At 32.9% G+C, this 24,057-nt stretch overlaps 1 protein-coding gene across 1 annotated transcript in view; it reads left to right on the forward strand.

The window, feature by feature from the left end:
- Positions 1-23,143, forward strand: part of LOC142322162 (uncharacterized) — a 78,713-nt gene extending 55,570 nt beyond the window's left edge. Inside the window, exons 8-10 of the mRNA XM_075360917.1 lie at positions 1,345-1,469; positions 13,716-13,796; positions 22,925-23,143. Coding sequence (XP_075217032.1) covers positions 1,345-1,469; positions 13,716-13,796; positions 22,925-23,026 — 308 coding nt within the window. The 3' untranslated portion in view covers positions 23,027-23,143. The remainder of the gene's footprint in view (positions 1-1,344; positions 1,470-13,715; positions 13,797-22,924) is intronic.
- Positions 23,144-24,057: the final 914 nt, after the last annotated feature.

The following is a 24,057-nucleotide window of genomic DNA, read 5'->3' on the forward strand; positions in this document are numbered from 1 at the left end:
TTCTTTACATTGGAAAAATGGCTTAATTGGGAAAACATTTCTCGGTTCAGACAGCTTTATGCTTGTTGCAGATGTTAAAACCTCTTATGGAATTCCTTGTAGACCAAAGCAAAAATTGTGCCTGTTACTAATCTTGAATGATTAAGACAATTTTAATGTATTGATCAATATACGAGTATTTTTACATTCTGTTGGATTTAATGTAATTAAGTATTTCATCTGAAGTTGCACAATTGTTACCAGACAATAAAAAATCTGCCAATTTTGATAGGCAGTAATGTTGTGATATCTTGATTTATTTTTATAAGAATGCTGTGGCCCTGCAATTTCCTGTTCCCTGTCTAATATATTGTTTAGTTGAACATATTAGATCGTAATGTTAGAATCAATTCACTTCAATTATGTAATTCAAATTTGTAATGTCATTCATTCTTTTTATTTAAACATGTTAACTCATAATTCAAGATATATTCTTTATCCATTCAGCCTGTAGTAATGCTATTTCTTTGTTGTGTTGTATTCATTAATATAAGTGTTATAAAGTTCATGTATGTGTTTATTGCCAATTCACAGGAAATTGTAAGACACAGAAGCTCCATCTGTTTTTTGTATTTTTAAGTGTCAAAATAAACAATTACAGTATACTTTTCTTTGAGTGTATTAAAATTGAACCAGTATTTGATACGGGAATTAATTATACTCCTTATGCATAACAAAAACTGTACACAGTTTGTATGCAGAAATCAGCATTGTGCTTATACATTAAATATGAAAAAGATAAAGAATAAAACTGACTGGTAGCAGTTGTTAAGTTCATGATAGTAATTGTAATGTATGTAATTTTCCCCTCCATAGTTCTTTGTTTGGGTACATTTCTAGTCAGTTGATTTTATCTGTTTAATCGTTTATTAAACCACCATTTAACATGTTGTTTAATCAATGCTTATTATTTATTCGACCATAATAGGTCATAAATATTAAAATCTCTACAATTCATATTTATAATGTTCAGTTTGTTAATAAACGCTTAGTTTATTCTTACATTCAGTCATTTTAATGTTATTTCTTTCTATTCATTTTTCCACCTACATTATATGGCTTTGAAACCTTAAATATGATATCTGTTTTTGTATTAAGTACAGAGATAATTTATTAGTTAATTATGATATTAGGAATGAGTTTATTACCAATGTGATACGTTGAAGATCAGAAATATTTTATCTTTAAAATGAAGTTTTTAGTTGTAAGAAGATATGTGAACCCCAAAATAATTAAGATAAGTAATTATTTAGATAATTAAATTATATGTTCCTTACAGGTTTCATTATTTTAATTATTTTACAGAAAATATAAGCAAAGTGTTGAATTTTGAGAGACAAAAGATACAAACCATGTTAAAAGAAACAACGCAGATTTCTTCTCTTAAGCAGGATATACGGATGCTAGAGGAACAAGTTCGGGATCTCAAGGTTAAATTTTTCTGTTTTAAGCATGACATTCTTATTTGTATTCTTGTCCCATTCAGTATAGATTTTATTTATTGTTTAAAATAAATGTGGATGTGTAATTGGTTAAAGATTTTTTGAAACTATGTAATTTACCAGAAATTACTGCATAATTAAACATAATCTGCTGCTGCAAATTGCATATAACAGTTATAGAAAAAAAGATAATGTGCCTTTTGTTTTATTGTTCTGTGTAATATTTAGTTATTTTCACAAAGCGGTTAAAAATGTTCAAAATGACTTTTAAAAAATAAATATAATTACCATTGCATAAACCAATGGTAGTTTATCCAATGGTATAAACTCTGCCACTGCATAAGACCCACAGGCTATTTTTAAGATTAATGAAAAAGAAAAAGTTTAGAATATATAGTCTTTTACACCCAGATACTTCAATAAATGAAAGATTTGATATTAGTAAAAAATCTGATATGGACACCACATAATGTCCTTGTATGCCTATTGAATTACATATTCACTTTTTTTTTTAAATTAAAAGTACATAAAATTTTATTTCACAAATAACTTATGACTTTCATTTTTTTTTATTGATATTGTTGAATTATTGTAAATTTTTTTTTTACAGAGGTTAATTATTAATAAATCAATATATTTAAATTTAAAAAAAAGTTTTTAAAAAAATGTCAGTTATAAAATAGTTATAAAATAATTTTTTGGTTTTTGGGCTTTTTTTGGACATTTTTGTTCAAGTCAATTGCAATCAAAAGAGCAGGTGCACAACTAGATTTTACAACAGTCCTAAATCCAAAATTTCAACATTCTACAGCTAATAATTTTTGAGTTATGCAAGATACATATGTATGTACAGACGTCATGCCGAAAATAGTTAAGATGGATTCAGGGATGGTCAAAATAGATATTTCTGAATACATCTAAAAACCGAAATATTTCTTAGCAATGGTAAATGAAATAAGGTTTTGTTTGAAAACATAACTTTTAATTAAAAATTATTTTTTAAAAAAGAAGTCCTAGTTGTGACACATTTATAAATTTGAATACTGAATGGTAAATAAAAAGTGTCAGGAAAGTTAACTTGAAAAGAATAAAATTAAAAACTGGAATTTTTTAGAATTATTTACTGTCATTGATTTAAAAAAAAATTATATAGAATGTATTGCCTGTAAAATAGCCTTCGTGTGTGGTTTTATCATCCAAAATATTTATTTACTTCTTTTTTTATAAGGTGTTTGTTCGATGATGAGGAAAAATGTTCCAAAATTTTAAGGATAAATTTCGACAAAATCACAATTTATGTTACTTTTTTTAGAATATAGCAAAAAAAAAAACTGGTCCCACCTCAAAATTTTAACTAGTACCTAGATATGATAATTTTAATTACAAAATGTATTAAATCTGACAGGGATAATGCCAGGGAAAATTACCTGAGACTTCAGTAAATCTGACTTGATTTGTCAGTACAAATAAAATTATAATTATAGTTAAAAGAAAAATCCACATAGATACATTTTCTTAAGCTTACTTTACAGAAGCTGTACTAATAGTTTTTATAACAGTACTTTGTCTGATATGGTTTTAATAAAAACAGCTAATGTAGAATTTAAAGTACAAAGTGACATAACACAAAGGGGATTTGCTTGATATTTTAAGAATGTATTTAATTATAAGACCCTTACTTCTGAGAACATGTACTCTTGAAACTGTACATGTAGTCTAAAAGACACATGTATGAAAAGAGTGGATGTTATATTAAAAGTTATATATTATTTGGTTTACTGTTTATATTTCCCTTCCAAAACTTTGACCCACAATTAACCTGAAGATTAAATATGAATCTAAAGGGGTTTAATATTTAAACATGGAATATGGGTCTAAAGGGGCAACCTCATTATCTCACTAAATTTTTGTTGTATAGTGACAAAAAATCTAAAGTAAGGAAAATTGCATAATGTTTCGACAGCCTTGGCATTAGTTTGATAAAATTCTTATTTTTTGGCAATATTTATAAAAAAAAGGCAGTTTCACTCTTTCTTCTGAAACCACAAATTCTTTTGATTATGTAATACTACCTACCTTTGATTATGTAATTCCTACATAAGTAATTAAATTTATTGCTCCATTGCTTTTTTCCTTTTTATTAAAAATGGTGACTGTTTTTGTAGTATTATGAGGGGTTATTATTCCTTTTCTCTTTATTTTTGTTTTTTTTTTAATTTTTTTTTATTTTACACTTTTTTTTTGGTGCGTTGGGTTTTTAAAATTAAACATGTTGGTATTTAAATCTTAAAAAATTAGCAATCTATAAGTTTAAGTGAATATCGTTGCATATTTTTTATTTAATAATTGTTATATTAATAATAATTTACCTAGAAACGAAAATCATTTTCTCTTATATTAAAAAAGTAAAAACTGATTTGTTTAGAACAAACAAATTTTTTGTTATTTACATACAACATTCAACACCAACATATGAAAAATGTAAAATTTTGTTAATTGAAACTGTAAATAAAAACATTAATTTTTTGAGGAATCCAGAAAATTTTAATTGAATCTTTAATTTATCAGGTGATGTTTTGATTTTTTGTTTCATTTAACATTTTTAATTGTTGTATTCTGTTAATTAATTGTTACTATACATTTTCTGCCATATTTTTTTTTTTTTTTTTATTATGATGTGTGTAAAGTGTGAAAATACCAGTTGTCCCAAGGGATAACTGTGAAAGTCATTAGTCAGACCCAAGATCCCTGTCAATAATCCCAGTCAATAGTCAGATCCTCGGTGTGAATCTCTGGGTTGTCAGAGTTTTATTCTCTGAAAGTAATAGTGTTTCAATACATGTTATTAACAAATTAGGGCTGAATATCATTTAAATTTTGATGGGCTTGGTTGATTTTGAATCAGTGAAGAAGGAAATTGAAAATTTCTTCAGTTTTCATTTACTTGCTGAGCCAGTCATGCTATGTTTCTTATATGTAAACCATTTTGTGAATAGAATAGTTAAACCATTTTGTGGGTTGTCTCATGTCTGTTGCCTGCAGACATTTGATTACAGCATATAACATATAAACATTAGTGGTTATTATACAAAATATGGTATTCATCTCATGATACATTACTTTGCATATCCAATTTTTTTAATTTCTATTCAATTACTACAGTGGTAATTGAATAATATTTGGCATCTTTTTCAAGTTTTTTTTATAGTTATAATATAATTATGCTCAATAATATATTTTAGTTTGTTTAGTGTGTTGCTTAGAATGTTATACTTAAAACATTCACACTTAAATTTTAATGTCATATCCATTTAAATCAGATTCCCACTATTATTAATTATACATGTACTCTAAAATTCAATTGCTACCTCAATGAATTACCAAAAACCAAAATTTGAGCACAAATTTCAAAACTTAAAGCAAGACTTCACAAAAAAAACTTTTTCTTTTATTGCCATTGATGTATCTATAAATTACTAATATGATAATTTGATACAAAGCTGACATTTTATATAAATTTCTAGCTTTGATATTATTTGATCATAAGGAGTCCCTTCATAAGCTGCCTTAGGGCAAACTTCTGTGATGTGTTTTACAGTTTGAGTTTCACCACACTCGCAAAGGGGCGTCTGTGTTTTACCCCATTTATACAGGAAATAGGCGTACCTACCATACTGAGTTTGTATTCTGTTTAACATTTACTATGTCTTACATGGCAAGTCAAAATCCGGCGGCTTTTGAGTAATTTGGTTTTTCTGCTTTGTGTTCCATTCTTGACGCCAGGCATCAGTTAGGTTAAATCCTTCCTCTGTGGCAGCAGTTGTTGCTTTGATAGATGACTTTCTAGATCGAAGACGACCATGATTGGCATCCTCAATGTCCTCATGTATTTGTAGGTTTCGATTGTCTATAATCTTCTTGTACTCTCTTACAAGAGCATTCATATGGTGCAGATTTGGAGGTGGTATTTGGCTTAATACTGGGAGCCATTCCATAGATTGCTGATAACCCCAGCAATCATTCTCATAGTGTTATTAAGTTGAGCATCAATTCTGTGAACATAAGGGCTGTTATGCCACACTGGCGCACAATATTCTGCAACCGAGAAGACAAGGTTCAGAGCCAATGTGTGCAAAGTGGAAGCTGATGCTCCCCACGTTGTTCCACAGGGCTTATGTATAATGTTGTTTCTCACTTTCAATTTCTCTGCAGTTTTCATTAGGTGCTCCTTAATTGAAAGCGTTCTACCAAGTGTCACGCCTAGCTATTTTAGTGTCTTATTGTGAAAGAGCCATGTAATGATTGGTAATGTCACATTTTAATAATACTTTTTGTTTTTCTTGAATGTTCTATTTCAGAGTACAAAAGAGTACATTTGTTGCAATAAGTGAATCGTTTTATCATGAATGATGGAATTAACATTGAACAATTAGTTTTCTTTTATTTACTTTTGTTCATTTGTTTATTTATTTACTTTTTTGTGAGGATAATTAATTGTGTTTTTATTTTAAAACAAGAGCCTTTTGTTGATAAGAAGTTGTAATAATGTAACTCAATTTTTTTTTATGTCAAGAATCTTTTATTTTATTATTAGCCCCATTAACATAATTATATTGTTTAATATAATTGTACCACACAATGCATAAGCTATTGTATAGTAGCTTAAATGTTTACTCTACACTAAAAAGCTGGTTAAATGCCCTATGAATCAATTTGATGTTTACATACCACACAATTTGTTGAGAAGGGGCTGAGGAATAATGACCTCTTAATATTAGATTGACAACTTTTAAATAAAAAAAAAGTAAAGTAAAACCTGTTCAAAAGAAGAAGAAACCTTCCCATTTTGGAAAATAATATTGTTCCTGTTAAAAAAGTGGAAAAATCAATGTAAATCATCCTGTATAATACAGAACCTCCACCACACAGAAATGGAAGTTAGGCACCCTGAATAATTTGGAAAATACACTGTATGAACTATGGATGTTAAGGAAGGAAAATTTATTATTTTATCATAATTTTTAGAAGGCGATTGCTTGTAAACTAGTTGTGGATGTCGAGCTATCTGATGTTCGTGTTAGTTTTTTACTGAGTAACAATTAGTGTGTTTGTACTTTATTGTATTCTTGTGTATTATGTCTGAATCTTATTTCTGTACCTTACTATATACATATCGGTTTATCGTAATTTTAGATTTGGTTTTGTTTTAAATTCACTAAAATATGTCTTAAAAACACTACTTTAACACTGAATGAAAAATTTAAAGTTATTGAACTAAATAACGAAGTAAATTGACTGTACATCAGTTAATGGACAAGTTTAAGTGTGGAAAAAATCAGATCTGCAACACTAAAAAACAGAAAACATTATAGATGAGTGGTTAAAAGGAAAGGGAAATATGAAAAGACAGCAGAAAACTAATAGATATAAAGAAATAAATGGAACTGTTGTGGGAATGGTTTGTGTTAGCAGTAAATCTAAACATTTGCTGATTTCTGGACCTATTTTACAAAACCAAGCTTTACTGTTAGCTAAAACATTAAACAAACCTGATTTTAAAGCTTCTAATGAATGACTTGAAAGTTTTAAAAAATAGACATAACATTGTTTGGAATGAAGTTTTTGGAGAAGCAATTGATGTTGATAACCTTGTACTTAGGGAACAGGAGACAAGACTTTCTATCATTCTGGCTGGCTACGATCAAAAAGACATTTTTGACTAAAACACTAGTGTTAAAAGGAAGAAAATGTGTTTGTGGAAAGATGTCAAAAGAATGCCTTATTGTCCTTCTTCGTGCAAACATAGCCAGGAAACTTCTAAAACTACTAGTCATCAGTAAATTGACAAGACGGTGGTGCTTTTGTTACATTAATGTTAATAAACTCCCTCTGGCTTGGTGATTTAACAAAAAACGTTGCATGATTTCTTCTATAATGGAGGAGTGGCTGAACAATTTAAATTCTAAAATAAAAATTCAAAACTGCCGAGTTCTGTTATTGCTTGATAATGCAACTTGTCTTCCTCATATCGATTTGTCTAAGGTTAAATTTGTGTGGTTTCCACCTAATACTACTAGCATCACTCAACCATCAAATCAGGATGTGATTATTACACTATGAAAATCCTCTACAGAAGAATGGTGTTCCAATCAATTGTTACAAAAATGAATGGTGTGAAGAATGCTTTGAGCTCGCAAAATCAATTTCAGTACTTGATGCTATGTACTGGATTCATATGGCAGTAAAGAATGTAAAAGAAGAAACCATAACAAAATGTTTTAATAAAGCTAAATTTTTATTGCTTCTGATGCAACAATTATAGTCTTAGATGAAGCAGAGGAAAATATGAGAATTTTAAAAGATCTGTGTAATACTAATGAATTTGAAATAGATGCTGATACATATGTAAACTTTGACAGTGATCTGGCTACCAGTATTATGGCTAACAATACGACTGAGGTAGTTTTGTCAGTTCCATGGGAAGATAATGATGATATGGTACTACTTACTGACAAAGAGGAAGACCTTACTGAACGCAGTGATTCGTTAAACAACAATGAAGATCCCATTAAAATAAACTTGTATCTCGATGCATTCCAAAGCTTAAGTGACAACAAATGTTCGCTGCAAGAAAAAACTATACTGAATTTTTGGAATATTTGTGTAAAGCACGTATTTCTTTAGAATAGCATGCTGTTAAAGAAAGAGAAAACAGTTAACATGAGGTGACATGTGTATATCACACAAATAATCATGATAAAAATGTAACTTAATTATATGTATTGTATTTTTATAGTTTTTGTAGTTAATGTAATGTTAATTGAGTAATAAAAATACTTAGTAAGCGTACAAATTGAATTAGTTTACTGTATTATTCCAGTGGATTATAGCATTCCTTGGTAAGTTGCCATGTATTCTTAGTATGACACATTATTACTTAGCACATACAGTACACAGTATGTTCATCATTACTATTGTAACTGGATAAAATGGAAACCTGCTCAAAATGAAAAAAAAAATTGATCCCCATTGGTTTCTGTTTTGAACAGGTTTCACAGTATATACTTTTGATCACTTATTATTTTTGATTGGAACACTTAATACCTCTATTTCAGTTACTTGTGAGTGTGTATTTGTATGCATTATTACTTGATTTTTAAATTTGGTGCTTTTCTTTCTATTTTATTTTTAGTAAGACTATTTTTCTGATACTGGCTATCCCCACTTTGGTTTGATTTATTTGTTCTAGAATTCCTTTACAATCTCATATTGTATTTCTGTTTATTATATATATATCATTCTTCCAAAATTGGATATACCTCTAATTTTTATAAACATTGCTAGAAATTTTGTAAAAAAGATGAGTACTTAACATTCCATAATTATAAAGTTAATAAATCTGGTCATGTACATGTAGGAAATTACACAACAGCCTGATCTCTTCCTTTTTATTTCTTTTTTTTTAACTTAGTTGAGTATCTTGAACTTTGTTGAATATCTTGTAGCAAAAAAAAGAAAGAATTTAAAAAATAGTCATGTTAGTTAATACTGTCTTTTATGAGTAGTTTTTTCTAGGAGAGCAAGGCTGGAATGCAATTTTTTAAATTATTTTATACCACAAATATTACCTGGGAGAGTGGCAGCCTGAGTGATGAACTCGTCATCGCAAATCAGCTGATTTCGAAGTCGAGAGTTCTAAGTTTCAAATTTTAATAAAAGCAATTACTTTTATACAGATTTGAATACTAGTTCGTGGATACCGTGTTCTTTGATGGTTGGGTTTCAATTAACTGCACATTTAAGGAATGGTCGACCTTTTTTTTTGTTAAACACCCCCAACATCCCCGGCCACCGCCGTTAGGTTATGCGCAGGAATGTCGGAGTGTCGTGGCAGTCGACTGCCCCCCTGTCTTGCCTTTTCTTCGGCGTCCTCTCAGTTTCATCAAGATGCAGTAGCCCTCCCTTCTGGACGACCACTACATCCCTCCACTGAGCGGCTACCCTTCCCGCCCCTACACTAGGTTGCCGACTACGCCTTGCGCGAAGCCGGCAAACCGCCGCGTCCCCCCTCTCACACCTGAGGGTCCCAAATGCATCATCGGAGCACCCCAACTGACCTTCATTCTTGCATATGAAGGAGCCAAAGCGTCCTCTGCATCCAGGCTGCCTCCCTGGCCCTGCACGGCGACCACGATTCGCCCCCTGCATTTTTTTTTTTTTTCACCCATCCGCAGGACACAACACAAGTAATAAAACACACTCACTCCCACTCACACCACCACTTAGCCGCCATCAGGAAAACGCAGTTAAGCCTAGTAACACACCCATACAGAATACATAATTAATAAAAGTCTATTCTTCCCATCCGTCTCATTCTTCGGCTTCGTCACCGCTGGTCGTGGCCTTCCTACACACGGTCGCAGTGATCGCCAGCCCGCCATCCCGCCAGCAATATAAACACAAAAACATAAACAAAAGAAATGAAATAAACACTACAATAAAATAAAATTCGGTAAACACAGTAACTTCCCGCTGCTGCGGCAGCTCTCGTCGCAGTCAGCCACCACTATCACGTTGGCTGCGATTGCACTCCTCAACCAGCAGCAAAACACAAAACAACTCAATAAAATGAAATAAAATAAGATAAAATAAAACACAATCAGGACAATAGCGAAGAACCCTCCCTTCAGTTGCAGCCCATCACGTTGGCGTCTGAACTTATTCCTCCTTCCGCAATCCGCGGGCACGTTCGCGGTGAGTGCCCTCGTAGCCGTTAGCAGGAACGGAAACACAATCAATAAAATAAAATAATACCACAATCATACAATACAAGGAAAATACATAATAAATGAAACCCACACTTCATGTTGTCTCTGAGGCGATGTCACCTCTAGCCGTGGCCCTCCTGCACACGGTCGAAGCGATCGTGCTTGTCATCTCGAGCCGGCCGTAGAGAACCATCCACAGTGACAATGGAGACAATGAATTCACAATACAATACAATATAATACAACACAAAAATAAAATATATAATAGAAGAAACACACAGTATACTTGCTAGAGACATTGCTGCTTACCCGCGCCTAAAAGTCTTCTCCCCACTGTCTTCCATGTACCTCCTTCGTCTTCAGGATGCTAGCCACCATGCTCTGTACCGCCTCCCGTTCTCTCTTCCCTTTCAGCATGTGAGCTATAGTTGTTTCTGGAGTGAGGCCATCTGTGCCATGCCTACGCCGGACCACAGCCCACCTTTCGCACTCGTAAAAGATGTGCTCCGGCGTGTCATCCTGGCCGCAGTAGAAGCACCTCGGTGTCCGTCTTCTCTTGAACCGATGTATGTAGACCCCGAACTCCCCGTGTCCAGACAGGAACTGCGTGAGGAAGTAATCTACCTCCCCATGCCTCCGCCTGACCCACGGTCCCAAGTCCGGGATCAGTCTCCTGGTCCATGCCCCAGCCGTAGCCGTTCTCCACATCTCCTGCCGGAGGCAGCTGATAGTCAATCAGCTGCCTCCGGGCTTCCGCCTTCGGCGTTCCTTCGTATGTGGAGACCAGCTACGTGACCCGCAGCTCGATGGGAGGCACCCCTGCAATGACCCCTGCAATGCCACTGCGCATCCTGATACGGTGCGATACGCCGATGTTATGCGTATCGCCGCTCTTCTGGTAAGGGAGGCTAGCATCCGTACGTTCTTCTTTCTCGAAAGTGCGTCCTTCCAGGCCGGGACCGCGTACAGCAAGACGGAGGAAACCACTGAAAGGATCAGCCGTCGCTTGCTCGCCCGTGGTCCGCTCTTGTTGCCCATTAGTTTTTGTAGAGCGTCTTGTATCTGCTCGGCCCTCTTCGGACCTCTCTGAGGTGGGTGTTAGACAGCCCATTCTTGTCAATCCACACGCCCAGGTACTTAGCAAAACCGGGCGTGTGGACCCGTACGTCGTCCACCATGAAGGACATTCTCCTCAGTCTTCTTCTGCCGGTGATCGAGACAGCCGCCGTCTTGTGTGGTGCAAGTCGTAGTCCTCTCTCCCCCAGCCATCTGCTGACGACTGCCACCGCCAAGTTTGCCTTATCTTATACCTCCTCCTCCGTCCGTCCCGACACCATCAGCGCGAGGTCATCTGCGTACGCGACCGACTGGCATCCTTCCGGGAGTTCTTCCCGCAGAAGGCCGTCGTACGCGATGTTCCAAAGAAGAGACCCAAGCACCGACCCCTGCGGAACGCCTCCAAACATGTTGAAGTCATCTTCTCCTTCCTCTGTGCGTACCCGCAGAGATCTCTCATGCAGGTAGTCATTTATTACGGCGAGCAAGTAGCCGCTGATCCCACTCTCCCGGAGTATTCCCATGATCACTCCCCATGGCACGCTGTTAAATGCATTCCTGATGTCTAGGAGAATGATCAATGGGATCTTCCTTCGTCGCCACGTGCCTGCCGACTGGACTCTGGCCCACTCTAGCACCCGTCGGACGGCGTCGACGGTCGATCTTCCCCGAACGAAGCCGTACTGGTCTGGGGAAAGACCTCCGCCCGCCTCAATCTCCGACCACAGTCTTTCAGCGATCAGTCTCTCATACAGCTTTCCCATCTTGTGATGAGGCAGATCGTCCGGTATTTCCTGGTTTCTTCGGCTCCCAGTTTCGGGAGGAGGACCAACCTGGCCTCCTTCCAACGGGGAAAACTCCCCGTGGACAATGCCCCATTGAACATGTCTAACACCGTCCACAGGAATGGTCGACCTGAGACTGTACAAAGACTGTACAAACTATACTTCATTTACGTTCATCCCCTGAAGTAATACGGTGGATCCGAAGGCTAAAGACAAAAAGAGAGAAAAGAGAGGAGAGCGAGATTCTAAAATTTGTTTATTCCATATTAATTGGTCATCTATTCCTAAACAGCTGATAAATACGGGGCAATTAATTGCTAATCACAGAAGCTATAAATCCTACACGTATAGAGTACATAGGTAAAAAATTTAGTGTTAGGACTGTGGAATGGGTGACCTGACTAGCACCTTAAGGGTGCCAATTTTCTTGAAATTTAAAGAATGTACAGACATTAGTTACATCACAAAGAGCAAGCTGTTAGGCTGTTTTCCCTGCTAGGTGTTGATGTTCCCTAAACATAAAGATCACTGATCTGAGATCCAAAACACAACACCTACATTCCTTCTATTCAGATTAATTGATTATTTGAAAATTGTAATAAATAACTACCGATTGAGCAGAAAGATCCAGTAGCAAAGTCACAAGCCCTAGGCTTTGTAATACATAGAGATTACCTACCACTTTCCATTCCATTCTGTTCTCTAGTTGTATACAAAGCATTATCAAGCTCATCTCTTTTTATAAACCAGTGGCTGAGTTGTACTAGTAATTATGTTGAAAAAATGTTGTGTTGTTTAAGAATATAAAGAAAATAGCTAAATATATATATTTAAAAACCTAAATCCTAACTGAATAAATTTTTTTAAAAGTATATTCTGCATTATAATAGTAATGTGTTTATGTTTAAAAATTGTCTTGATAAAATTTCTTCATTATGATTGTTATGAAGAGAGGAGTTAAATATTAATACAAGTTGGTTGAGATAGATTGGGGATGTGCAACTAAGCAGTGAAGTTACAAATGGCAGGAAAAGTAAAGAGAGAAAGGTTGCAAATTAAAATGTTAGGATAAGGTAGTAATGTAAAAGTAATAAAAGATAAGAGGGAAGACAAGGAAGCTCAAGATAAAGTGGAATAATGTCATAAGGAGGAAGAATTTATGTAAAAACATATAAATAAAAATCGCTTATTTTCATTTATTATAATTTTGGAATGTTGTTTTAATATTTATATATATATATATATATATATATATATATATATATATATATATATAATTAATCTTGAAATATATGCTTCACTTACTGTTCTTAATAATATGAATCTTTACAAAACCTACTCTATATTTGTTCAATTTTCTTTTTATTAAAACTTTACTTGTTAACAAATTTTAGTCTTTTATTTAAGAGTGACTTATTACTAAAATTTGTTACTTCTAATTTTGTGTTAAAAATAGATCTGTTAGAAGATTAGATCAATAAACTTTTGAATGTTAACAATTCTGAGAGAGAGAGAGAGAGAGAGAGAGAGGAGAGAAATTTGTTTGACTCTGTTGAATATCTGTTTTATTATAGGGTAATTTAATTCTTATTTTTATTGTTTTATTAATTTTTTTTTTTTTTTAGCAAGAGCGACTCCAGTTAAAAGATCACAATGATAAACTACTGAGATTAGCTGCTAATAGTGGTGAAGGAATTCAAAGAGAAGTTAGTACAGTAGGTTGAATTCAGTGAAATAGATTTGTTTCAGATACAAGGTGTTAATTTTGTATTTAGGAGAAAATATCAATCCTTTTAGTTTTATTGATTTTTTAGTTCAGAATGTTTTGCTACCAGTTAGAAAATTAGTTGAAAGGGAGTAAAGCTAATTAGGTTTTTTTACTTTAATTTTGCATCCCATATAAAGTTTTATTTATAAGAATTCTTATTATGCTTTGTTTAGTTGTGACAGTAAAATCAGCTTTGCTACCAGGGTGGGTTCAGGGTTTTCTGAACCTGTAAAATGGAAATATGTGATAATGTTATTTTTTTTAATACAAGAAATGATGTTGAAAATAAACATTTTTAGCATAACGTCATTTTCTAATATTTATTGTGACTGGTCGATCAGTTAAGGAGAAAATTGTTATCTGCTGGTGTAGTTTAAAACCTAATATCACAATAAAATGCTTGTTGTACAAGCATCATACCTGTTTTATTGTGATTTATAACTTGAATGTAGGATATTCCATCTGAGATAATCACTTTCAGTTGTTTCTTACATAAAGGAAATTTTAAATTGAGGTAAAGAGTACCAATATTTTTAGGATCTACTGGAGATTTTCAACTCCAAAAAAAATTTTTTTTTCTTGGTCTGAGGAAAAAATCAGAAAATTGCAAACATTCAGTAAATGGTTGTGAGATTTAACACATTTTCAGGTATGCTTAATGTTTCATCATTTGCACTTAAAGGGGTGTAAAGGTTGCACCAGTGCCTCCACCATTTAATGCCCTTATTGAAGACCCCACTCCAGTACTGGTCTCCAGAATCAGGTCCTAAAGTTTGTTTTGTTTTCTTTCTCATCTTTCATAATTAGTATTTAATGATAGAGACTTAAGTATGATGGAGATATAATTATAATAATGTAAGCCTATTTGTACCCTACACTATAAGTGGAATATCATAACCGAAATGCCTAAATTATTGAAAAATATTTTTACTTAAGTTCAATATTGTCTGGAAACATAATTAATTCATTAATTTTTTGTTGAAATTACTTAGCAGTATAAAAAAAAGGCAATACTTAATTTTCTATTTGAGTGTCCACCAATTATGTTTTTTTAAATGCTGTTTAAGTTTGAGCCACTGATAAGACTAAATAAACTTGCAAAATTTGTTACAAGTGAATGAACTTAGGAATGATAGATAATAGGAGTTTATTGTTTTTAATGGTGGTAATAATTTCACTTATTCTTACTTATATGTGGATGTGCATTTTTTTGCAATAATTATTAGTTCAACATGCACTTATAATTATTGTAATTTTATTTATTCTAGACAAATGACCTGTCAGATTGTAAGAGTTAAAATATTGTAGTTGAAAATAATGCAGTAACATCTGATAATGTAGACAGATTGCAAAAGCAAATAGTGCTTAGTCTGAACACAACAAAGTAATATTGTTTTTCAAAGATGTACTGGAGTTTTCCATTGTTAAAGGTTTCGAAAGTTTGAGTTAATGTTTTAATCTTTTTATCATGTTATGCTGCTGTATCATATTATCATCTGACAATTTGCGTTTTATATTCTTTTTTATAATACAAAAACATCTCTGGTTTGCTCATAAAACAAACAATAAGCTTGTGTTGAAATCCTTGTTGGAACAGTTTAACAAAATCAGTACATTTTATAATATTATCTCAGCACACAACAAACTAGGAAGAATAATATTTTTGAAGTCACCAAAACGTTTCTTGAAGGTAATACTTCAAATGTGCTGGCTTCATTTGGGAGTACCCGAATCTCTTTTTTTAACTTTAATAGATTGTTCAACAAATGGAAAAAATATGAGCAACATGGTGGTAAAGAAACCATTAAATGTTCAATAATTATTAATAATGCATTCATTTGTAGACAGGTAGAATGATATAATTCATGAAGGTATGGTTAAAATGGAAATCTTCTTAGAATAATTACTGGTAATTATGATGAGTCATGGATGAGATAGCCTTCAGTCAGCAGTATTTTATTTTCACCATTAGAGAAAATATGGAAACAATTGAAAATTATTAAGTTGAAATATCAGGAAAAAGATTAGATTTTTGTCAGATAGTATTCTTGTAACCTGATTCTTATTTTTCAACAATATTCAAATTAGAAAACTAAACTTAAAAGACTTACTGGTTGGGAGCATTCTTTCCTTAGCGATATCCTCGTATGTTTGTCAGTCAAGATGGATTAATCTAAGGTATGGAAATGCTTCAGTACTATATTAAAAAAATGCATCGCTGACTTGTTTGTATCTAATTTGTTTGATCTCTTACTATTAACTTTTATATTCAGTATAAACATTATAGCTCTGAAATGAAAGGTAATCTTCATTTGGGCATTGATAAAAAAAGTTTTATATATGATTCCTTCAACTATGGTGTCTCCATGTTTAAGTACCGACCAAGAAGCACACTTTGTATATATGCTTCGTATTTATTTTTTTAATTATTTGATAATGGTTAAATAATAGACCCAGCTTTACATGTTAAGACACGTCAAACATTTTTGTGGAATTTTTAAAGAGAGTCACAAGTGGGATTGTCACTCCAATGATCTTCATCAAGGAATGGGCATTATCTATTGGCATCAGCAGACTGAGCCAATTAGTAAACAATCAATTTCCCGTGTACCTATCCGTAGAGGAATATATTGAGAATTGAGGATTTGATTGAGAAAAAGTCAACAAAAGTATTGAGCAACAGAACTCTTAAAGCATTTGGAAAACTGGGTTATGTACAGTAGATTTGGATTATTATAATTAGAATCCTCAAGTATGTTAATATCAAGCATTTCCTTTCGTATCGTTTAAATTTTAGTATTTTTTCAGTCCTGCACAGACAATAAACTAGATCAGAAGAATGGTTTGCAATCTTTTGTGATTGTTCCCTTTCTTTAACTTCACCCTCTTTCTTTCTCATCACCCTCTTTCTTTCTCATCACCCTCTTCCCTGTACATGGTTAAGGGAAGCTAATATGTTAAGGGAGTTAATATGATTGATCTGCCTCACCACCTCAGGATATGTATTACTGATCTTTGTTATATTCTCTACATTACATTACATTACATTATCAGTGTGCCATAATATTCTTACTTGAAGTAAGTGTATTCAAGTACTGTCTTGGCACATTCAATAAGTACCTCTACGAATTTTGCATCTGCAATCTTTTATATTTGTTTGCAACAGATGTAAGATACATGTTAATTTTTGCTGGATTGCTGGTCGTTTCTGAATTCCAGAAAATAAATTTCAGTACAGCCACCTAAAAATACCTGCATTCATCTTAGCTTACCTCTACGTAGTATATGATCCATTCTTGTTATAAGTCCTTTGTAGAAAGGTGGTTTAAGGACAGATGGTTGATCATTGTTAACATTATGCCGCAACTTATGTGTTCAACAGATCAACTGCGTTTGCTTTTCCAGGTTGAGAGAACATGTTGACCCTCAACTGTATTTACATGGTGAACCAGTTGAAGCATGTACACGGGTTACATGCATGTAATAGATTTCTAGATATGTGGTTTGACCAATGACTAACATGGGTAACACATTTAAAGGAGCTGAAGGTAAAATGTCTAGAAATGTTAGACATGCTGAGCGTTCTGTCTAATACCCTTGGGGTACTGATTGTGCATGCATGTTGTGCTTTGTACCAAGCTCTAGTCTATGCTTAGACCAGGTTGGACTACTGAGCTCTGGTCCGAGCTTGGACTATGGCTATGTAACTTATTTATCGGTGCGGGCTACCGCCCTAAAGATGCTAGAGATGCATTCCATCATTCATTCATCTGTCTTGCAATGGGTGTGTTTCAGTCAAGTTCTGCAGTAAGTTTTCTGATGGACAGTGGTGTGCCATCTCTTTGTATTAGGGGGAAGCAAATGATATGCTCTTATGTGGCTGATATTAAAGCGTAACCAAATTGTCTAACCATTGATGCAGTATTCCCCAACCAACATGTTAATCGTTACCAAGAACAGCCTACGTCTACTGCTCTGCTGGGCATCAGAGCCCAGCACCTTTTCTCAGCTCTAGGTATACAATTGCCTTCAGTCCTTACTGTTGCTCTATGTTATTACCCACCTTGGCAGCCTTCTCTCGTTAATTACTGTTTCGATCTATGTCAGTATAGTAAAAAGATCATAAATCCAGTGTTTTTGCAAAAAAATTTTATATTATAAATAGCTTGATTCTGGATGCTGCGGTGTATACTGATGTCTCTAAAAATGATAATTCTGTTGAATGTGCTTTTGTGTTTGACAATAGACAATACGTGCTTGACCTCCCAGCATCACCAGCTTTTTGGTTGTGGAGTTGTATACTATTAATAAGGCCTTAAGTATAATTAGCCCAACATTTCGACATGTACTTGTTTGGTTGGATTCCATGATTGCCTTGCAGACAATTAGTGACGTATACTCTAGACACCCAATTTTATATGAGATTCAGTCTGCTATTTCACAATTCACAAATGACCAGACTAACTCAACAGTAAAGTTGGATCCCCAGCCATGTTGGGATTTAAGGCAATGAGCGCGCTGATAGTGCGGCAAAGGAGGTTTGTTTCCAGCCTCCTTTCACTGATTGCTTCAAATGATCTTGTCTGTTTCCTGAAGAGGGTGGTTCATGATTAGTGCCAATGTGATTGGAATGCTATCATGAACAATAAACTTCATTCAGTTAAGAACAGTATTTCACTGTGGAGCTCCTCATGCAGAAATAACTATTGAGAGGAGGTTATTATCTGCCGTTTATGAATAGGGAACACTATGCTCACTCAGGGATATCTGATGATGTAAATGGGATGCACTCCTTGTCAGATGGGTGCTCACTGCAACTGCTAACTAACAGTGCATATCAACTATCAGATATACAATCAACACATCCTTGTTGATTGTATATGTTATGCGGCATTGTGTCACAAGTTTAACCTGGGGCCTAACATGCAAACCATTGTAGGGGATAATGAAATGTTATCTTTAGTTTTACAGTTTGTTAGGGCCGTCCGTTTACATTCAAGAATTTAAATTAATGTATTGAGTTTCAGCTGTTCATGCCAATTGCTATAAAACAGAATATTATTGTATTAATTTGAGATGAATAATGTAAAACATCTTTTTATTACAAGAAATATATTGTGTCTGGACTATGATAACACAGAAGTGTTTTTCAACCTGGAAAAAACATTGGTGGATTTAGATTATATTTATTAAATATATTTATAATCTTATACAGTTATATATATATATGTAATTTTGTATATAATCTTATTTTATACATGTGTGTGAAAAATTTGGTATTAGATTTTATATATATAAATGAGATTATAAACTTGGTGGTTACAAATTGAATATACAAGATAATTCAAAACTATATGGCAGTCTCTCTTGGGAGCTGATTCTGTTGTTAAAAATAGGAAAAAAGTTCATATAAATATAGGTCTGAAAATGCTTCACTAGCAAGTTACTGCTAGCGAAAGATTTCGCCCAGATTTCAGTTCCACCAGTGAAATGAAAACTTCCTGAAATTCTGTAACTTCGGTAAATTCAGGAGCAAATTTAGTTATTTCTTATGGTTTTTGACCCAAATATATTTTTTTAAAAAATGGGTTCCAGAACTGTACCTCCATTACTTTTAAAGATATGATGTAAAATACAAAAATAACACAGTTTTGGGTTTAACATAAGAAAACTTTTTAAACGGTTAATTAAGTTGTATTTTTTCAATTAGAAATGTAGAAAATGTAAATCTGAAAAAATTCATTAAATTACCTAAGAAAAATTTGAATACAAGATATTGAAATTTAACTTTATTAAAAAACAAAACAACTGAATTGTGAAAAAAAGTTTACAGCATGAAATAACTAGTTTTGTCCATAGATTGGAAACAACTTTTAACATAAAATGTAATTTAACTTTGAAAACAACAGAAAATGACAAAAATTAGTGAAGGTATTATTTTAAAGTTGCTCAAAGTGGCTCCCATTTTGTTCAATACATGATTTTGCTTGACAAATCCATTCTTTTCTAGCACATCTCATTATGTTAGTATTCTTAATAGTTTCTGCAGCTTCCAGTATGCGATTCCTTAATTCCTCTTGGGTGTTAATCCTTTTTGAATAAACAATTGACTTCAACCCCATAGAAAAAAGTCTGATGGCGTGAGGTCGAAAGATCATGGTGGCCATTTCACTGGTCCATTTCCACCAATCCACTGTCTACTGTATGTAATATTTAAATGATCCTTTATATTTTTAGAAAAATGAGGAGGTGCCCCATCATGCATAAACCACTTCTCTAACCTGTTTTCACAAGAAGTATTTTCCAAGAGGATGGCAGGTTTGTTCCAAAAAATTTAAGTATGCTTCTCCTGTAAGTTTCCTTGGTAAGAAAAATGAACCGATCAAATTATCACCTAGAACACCAAACCATACATTAATTTAAAATGTATCGTGGAAATGTGGGTGTTATGAAAATTTATTATTCCATCTCTTGGGAAGCATGATTCAATAGTTACCAGAATAAGACAAAGGAAATTGCGATTTTGTACCCATTTTTTAGCTAATCATTGGCAGAATATCTTCCATTTATTATAAGTCTTATATCCATGTTACATGGATACAACTGTGCTTTATGAAGTCCCCGCCATACTCTTGATTGCGAAATATTTAAATGCTGTGATAGCCATCTGGTGCTTGTAGTTGGTGATAATTTTACAGCATTTATTATTGCTTGTCCAATATTATGGTTTCTCGTGCTTTGTTGACGACCAGTATCTGCTCATTTTGGTTTAAAACTCCTGGTTTCTGTAAGTCGTCTCTCTACTGCTACAAAAGTTTTACAATAGGTGCTCTTCGATGTGGATAAGTATCACATATTCTTGAACTGCAGCCAAACCATTTTTTTTAGTTTACTGTAAATTAATATGTCTGTATACTCTTTAAATGAATACTTATTTGCAGTGTCTCCCATTATGTACGAGAGGTGGATAAAAAAATAAGTTACACCCTTGCAGTGTTGTTGAACTGAAAGGGATATAGTGTCTTGTGGTGGCAGCACTGGTCGTGTTATCTTCCCCCCCCCCATCATCAATTCTGTATGTCATTCAGTACGTGTGTAGGTTCGTTGTCAATACAGCATGTCCTCTAGACATTTCGTCCAGCATGGAAGTGAGTTCAGTAGTTAGATCTTTGTGGGCAAAAAATTACAATTGTGAAAATCATAATTGCCAAATTGTTGAGGTATATGGTGAGAATGCAATATCCTGCCTCATGATCACAAAATTGTGCCAAATGTTCAGAAATGGACTAACAGATGTGAGTGACAAACTGTGTTCTGTGCATCCTTCAACTGCAAACAGTGAGTAACGTGGAATGCGTGAATAAAATGATCTCGAGTAACCAACATATTAAAATTAAAGAGTGAACTTAACATCAGTCAGTTATGGTAGTGTGTTTGTGATTATTCACAATCAGTTTGGTTACTGTAAAGTGTCTGCACAATGAGTGCCACATTTGTTGACCGACAACCACAAACATCAACATTTTGCATCTGTTCTTTCTTTTCTTAAATGTTATTCCAGGAGTGGTCCATATTTTTTGAAACGAACCATCACAGGGGTTGAGAGCTGGATGCTTCATTACACTCCTGAGACTAAACAAGCATCACATGGAGGAGGAAGCACAAATATTCGCTGCAGCCAAAAAAGGGAAAACACCCCCACATGTTTGATTGGTTATGCTGACAGTCTTTTCTGATTCTGAGGGATTTGTTTACAGTGAATTTATGCACTGAGGAACAACAATCAATGATGAATCTTACTTTGAGACTTTAAAAAAATTGCATAAAGCCATTAAAGATCAAAGACCCAGACGATTGAGCAGTGGAGTAGTTTTTCTTCACACACTACTGCTCATTCAGTTCATGTGACAAAGGAACTGCAGAAATTCAATTGGGAAGCGTGGTCTCAACCACCTTACAGCCCTGACCTAGCACCCTGCCACTACCACCTGTTTTGTACTCTCAAGTGAGACCTGGGAGAGGAGTTTCACTAATGATGATGAACTGAAGGAAGTGGTTCTTTAATGGTTGAAGGAAATTGGAAGAAAATTTTTATGATAATGGGATTGAAAAACTTGTCACAAGGTATGAAAATTGTTAGAAAGACTTTGTGATTAAGTCAAAAAATAGATAATATGTAATTTTTTGTTCAATAAAAAAAAAATTGTCTTATGAATATGTGTTTCATAGACTGAGTGTAATTTGCTTTCTGATTGTCCCTCGTATTAAAGAAAATTTCACTAAATTTTTTAAAAACTTTTTTGAATTGTAGCTGGATGGCTTATACAGTACAAAAACCATCATCAAGATTATTCAAACAATTTCAAAAAGTTAATTGTTGATCAGCTGATATTGCCAACCTATGAGAACAAATTAATTAATTCTGAAAAAAGTAGTAAATAAATAAGCTGTTATTTCTACCTATGAATACAAAATTAGTTATTTCATGCTGTTAAAATTTTTTTCACAATTCAGTTTTTTTTTTAATAAAGTTAAATTTCAATATCATGTATTCAATATTTTCTTATTTTTTTCCTATTTTTGGCTGTAAAGTCAGCTCCTGAGAGATTGCCGTATAGTCTTGAATAACTATAAAAAAAATAAAATACTAGATATACTATATTCAGACAAAAAAAAATTAAAGAAAAACTGAAAGATCTACGCACAACATTAAATCCAAAAACAAGTTCAGATTTATGTTTCTGTACATGTATGTATATACATAAATACATAAATCATGTGTGGTTCTAACTGGTAAATTGGTTATTTTTACGTTTTTTTTTTACTATGCGAGTAGTGAATAGAACTTGTTATGTTCTTAAACCAAAAATTCTTTCTGTTGTATCTTCAAGGAGGTTGCAAGTTGTTTATGTAAATTTTATTTATAAATTTATTTGATTCACAAATACTCGTATTTATTGGGTAAGTTACTTTTCACATAATAATATATATATATATATATATATATGTTTTATTTTTTGATACATATATTGGGGAATTTTTGTTACATATTTAATTTTGTTACAGGCAGCTGCTGATAATGTTGATAATGTTAGCATTATGCAAGAAAGTTCACCTGAAACAATTGTGAAGGACATTGATGAGAAACCAGAAGAACAAAATCTGTGAGAATTGTTCTCTTGGCAACATAGTTTATATAATTTTAATTATCAGACGTTTATTTCTAAGTTTCTAATTAAAAAAATGGAATAGTATCCCATTTTTTCATAATTCCATTATATTTGTGTTTGCATTAATTTTTTTTATTTTAACAAAGTTGAAGTATGATTATATTTAACTAATAATTGTTACTAATGCTTACTGATTATTACTGTCATGTTTTTATTTATTTTGTGAATTTCTGGTTTTGAAATTAATAACACAGTAAATGATGAGTTTTGTTGCATGGTATATTTTTGTGAAGAAGATATTTCTTTCTGTATCATTAATTTTTATTAGCATTTTGACTGTATTTTTTTTACAAAACAGACCTAACATATTTGCTCTTATTTTTATTTCTTTGTAGGTCTTTCATTTAGTTATTACATTTATAATAAGGAAATATTCATTTGCTATATATGTACAGAATAGAGTAGTATGTAAACAACTCCAAAATATAACCGCATAACTTTACAACATTATGCTATTCAGTGTTATTTATCAATAATCAGATTGTCCTTCACAGATATTAATACGTATCTAGGTATATCTAACTACAAAGCTAACAGTCTCCTTTACATTGGTTAAGTTTATTGTTAAACTTAACCTTCATATGAAGCAGGTTGAATGAGAACTATTCCTGACTGCACAGTACAGTACCAATCCATTCAGTAATTTTTGACAGTATATTATTCCAGTATTTTTCCAGTATATTTAATTATTTCCAATATTATTCCAGTACATTTAGTATGTATATGATTGTTGCTTACCTAAAAATACTTATTTTAATTAAATTATTATAACCTCTTTATAATACTTAAGATTCAAAACAATTCTTGATGTTGCTTGTGTCCATTTATGAGAAAGAAAATTATATGTCCAAAAATCTTTTTTTAGGTATTTTGGGTATGATCATTTTAAGACATAGATTAAATATAATTGCTTCTCAGCCTCTTGGCTAAGATCAAAGTGTAGGTTAAATATAATGATATTTTTGGGAA

Source organism: Lycorma delicatula, chromosome 3, assembly GCF_047948215.1.
Source record: "Lycorma delicatula isolate Av1 chromosome 3, ASM4794821v1, whole genome shotgun sequence".
In the NCBI taxonomy this organism is placed as follows: Eukaryota; Metazoa; Arthropoda; class Insecta; order Hemiptera; family Fulgoridae; genus Lycorma; species Lycorma delicatula.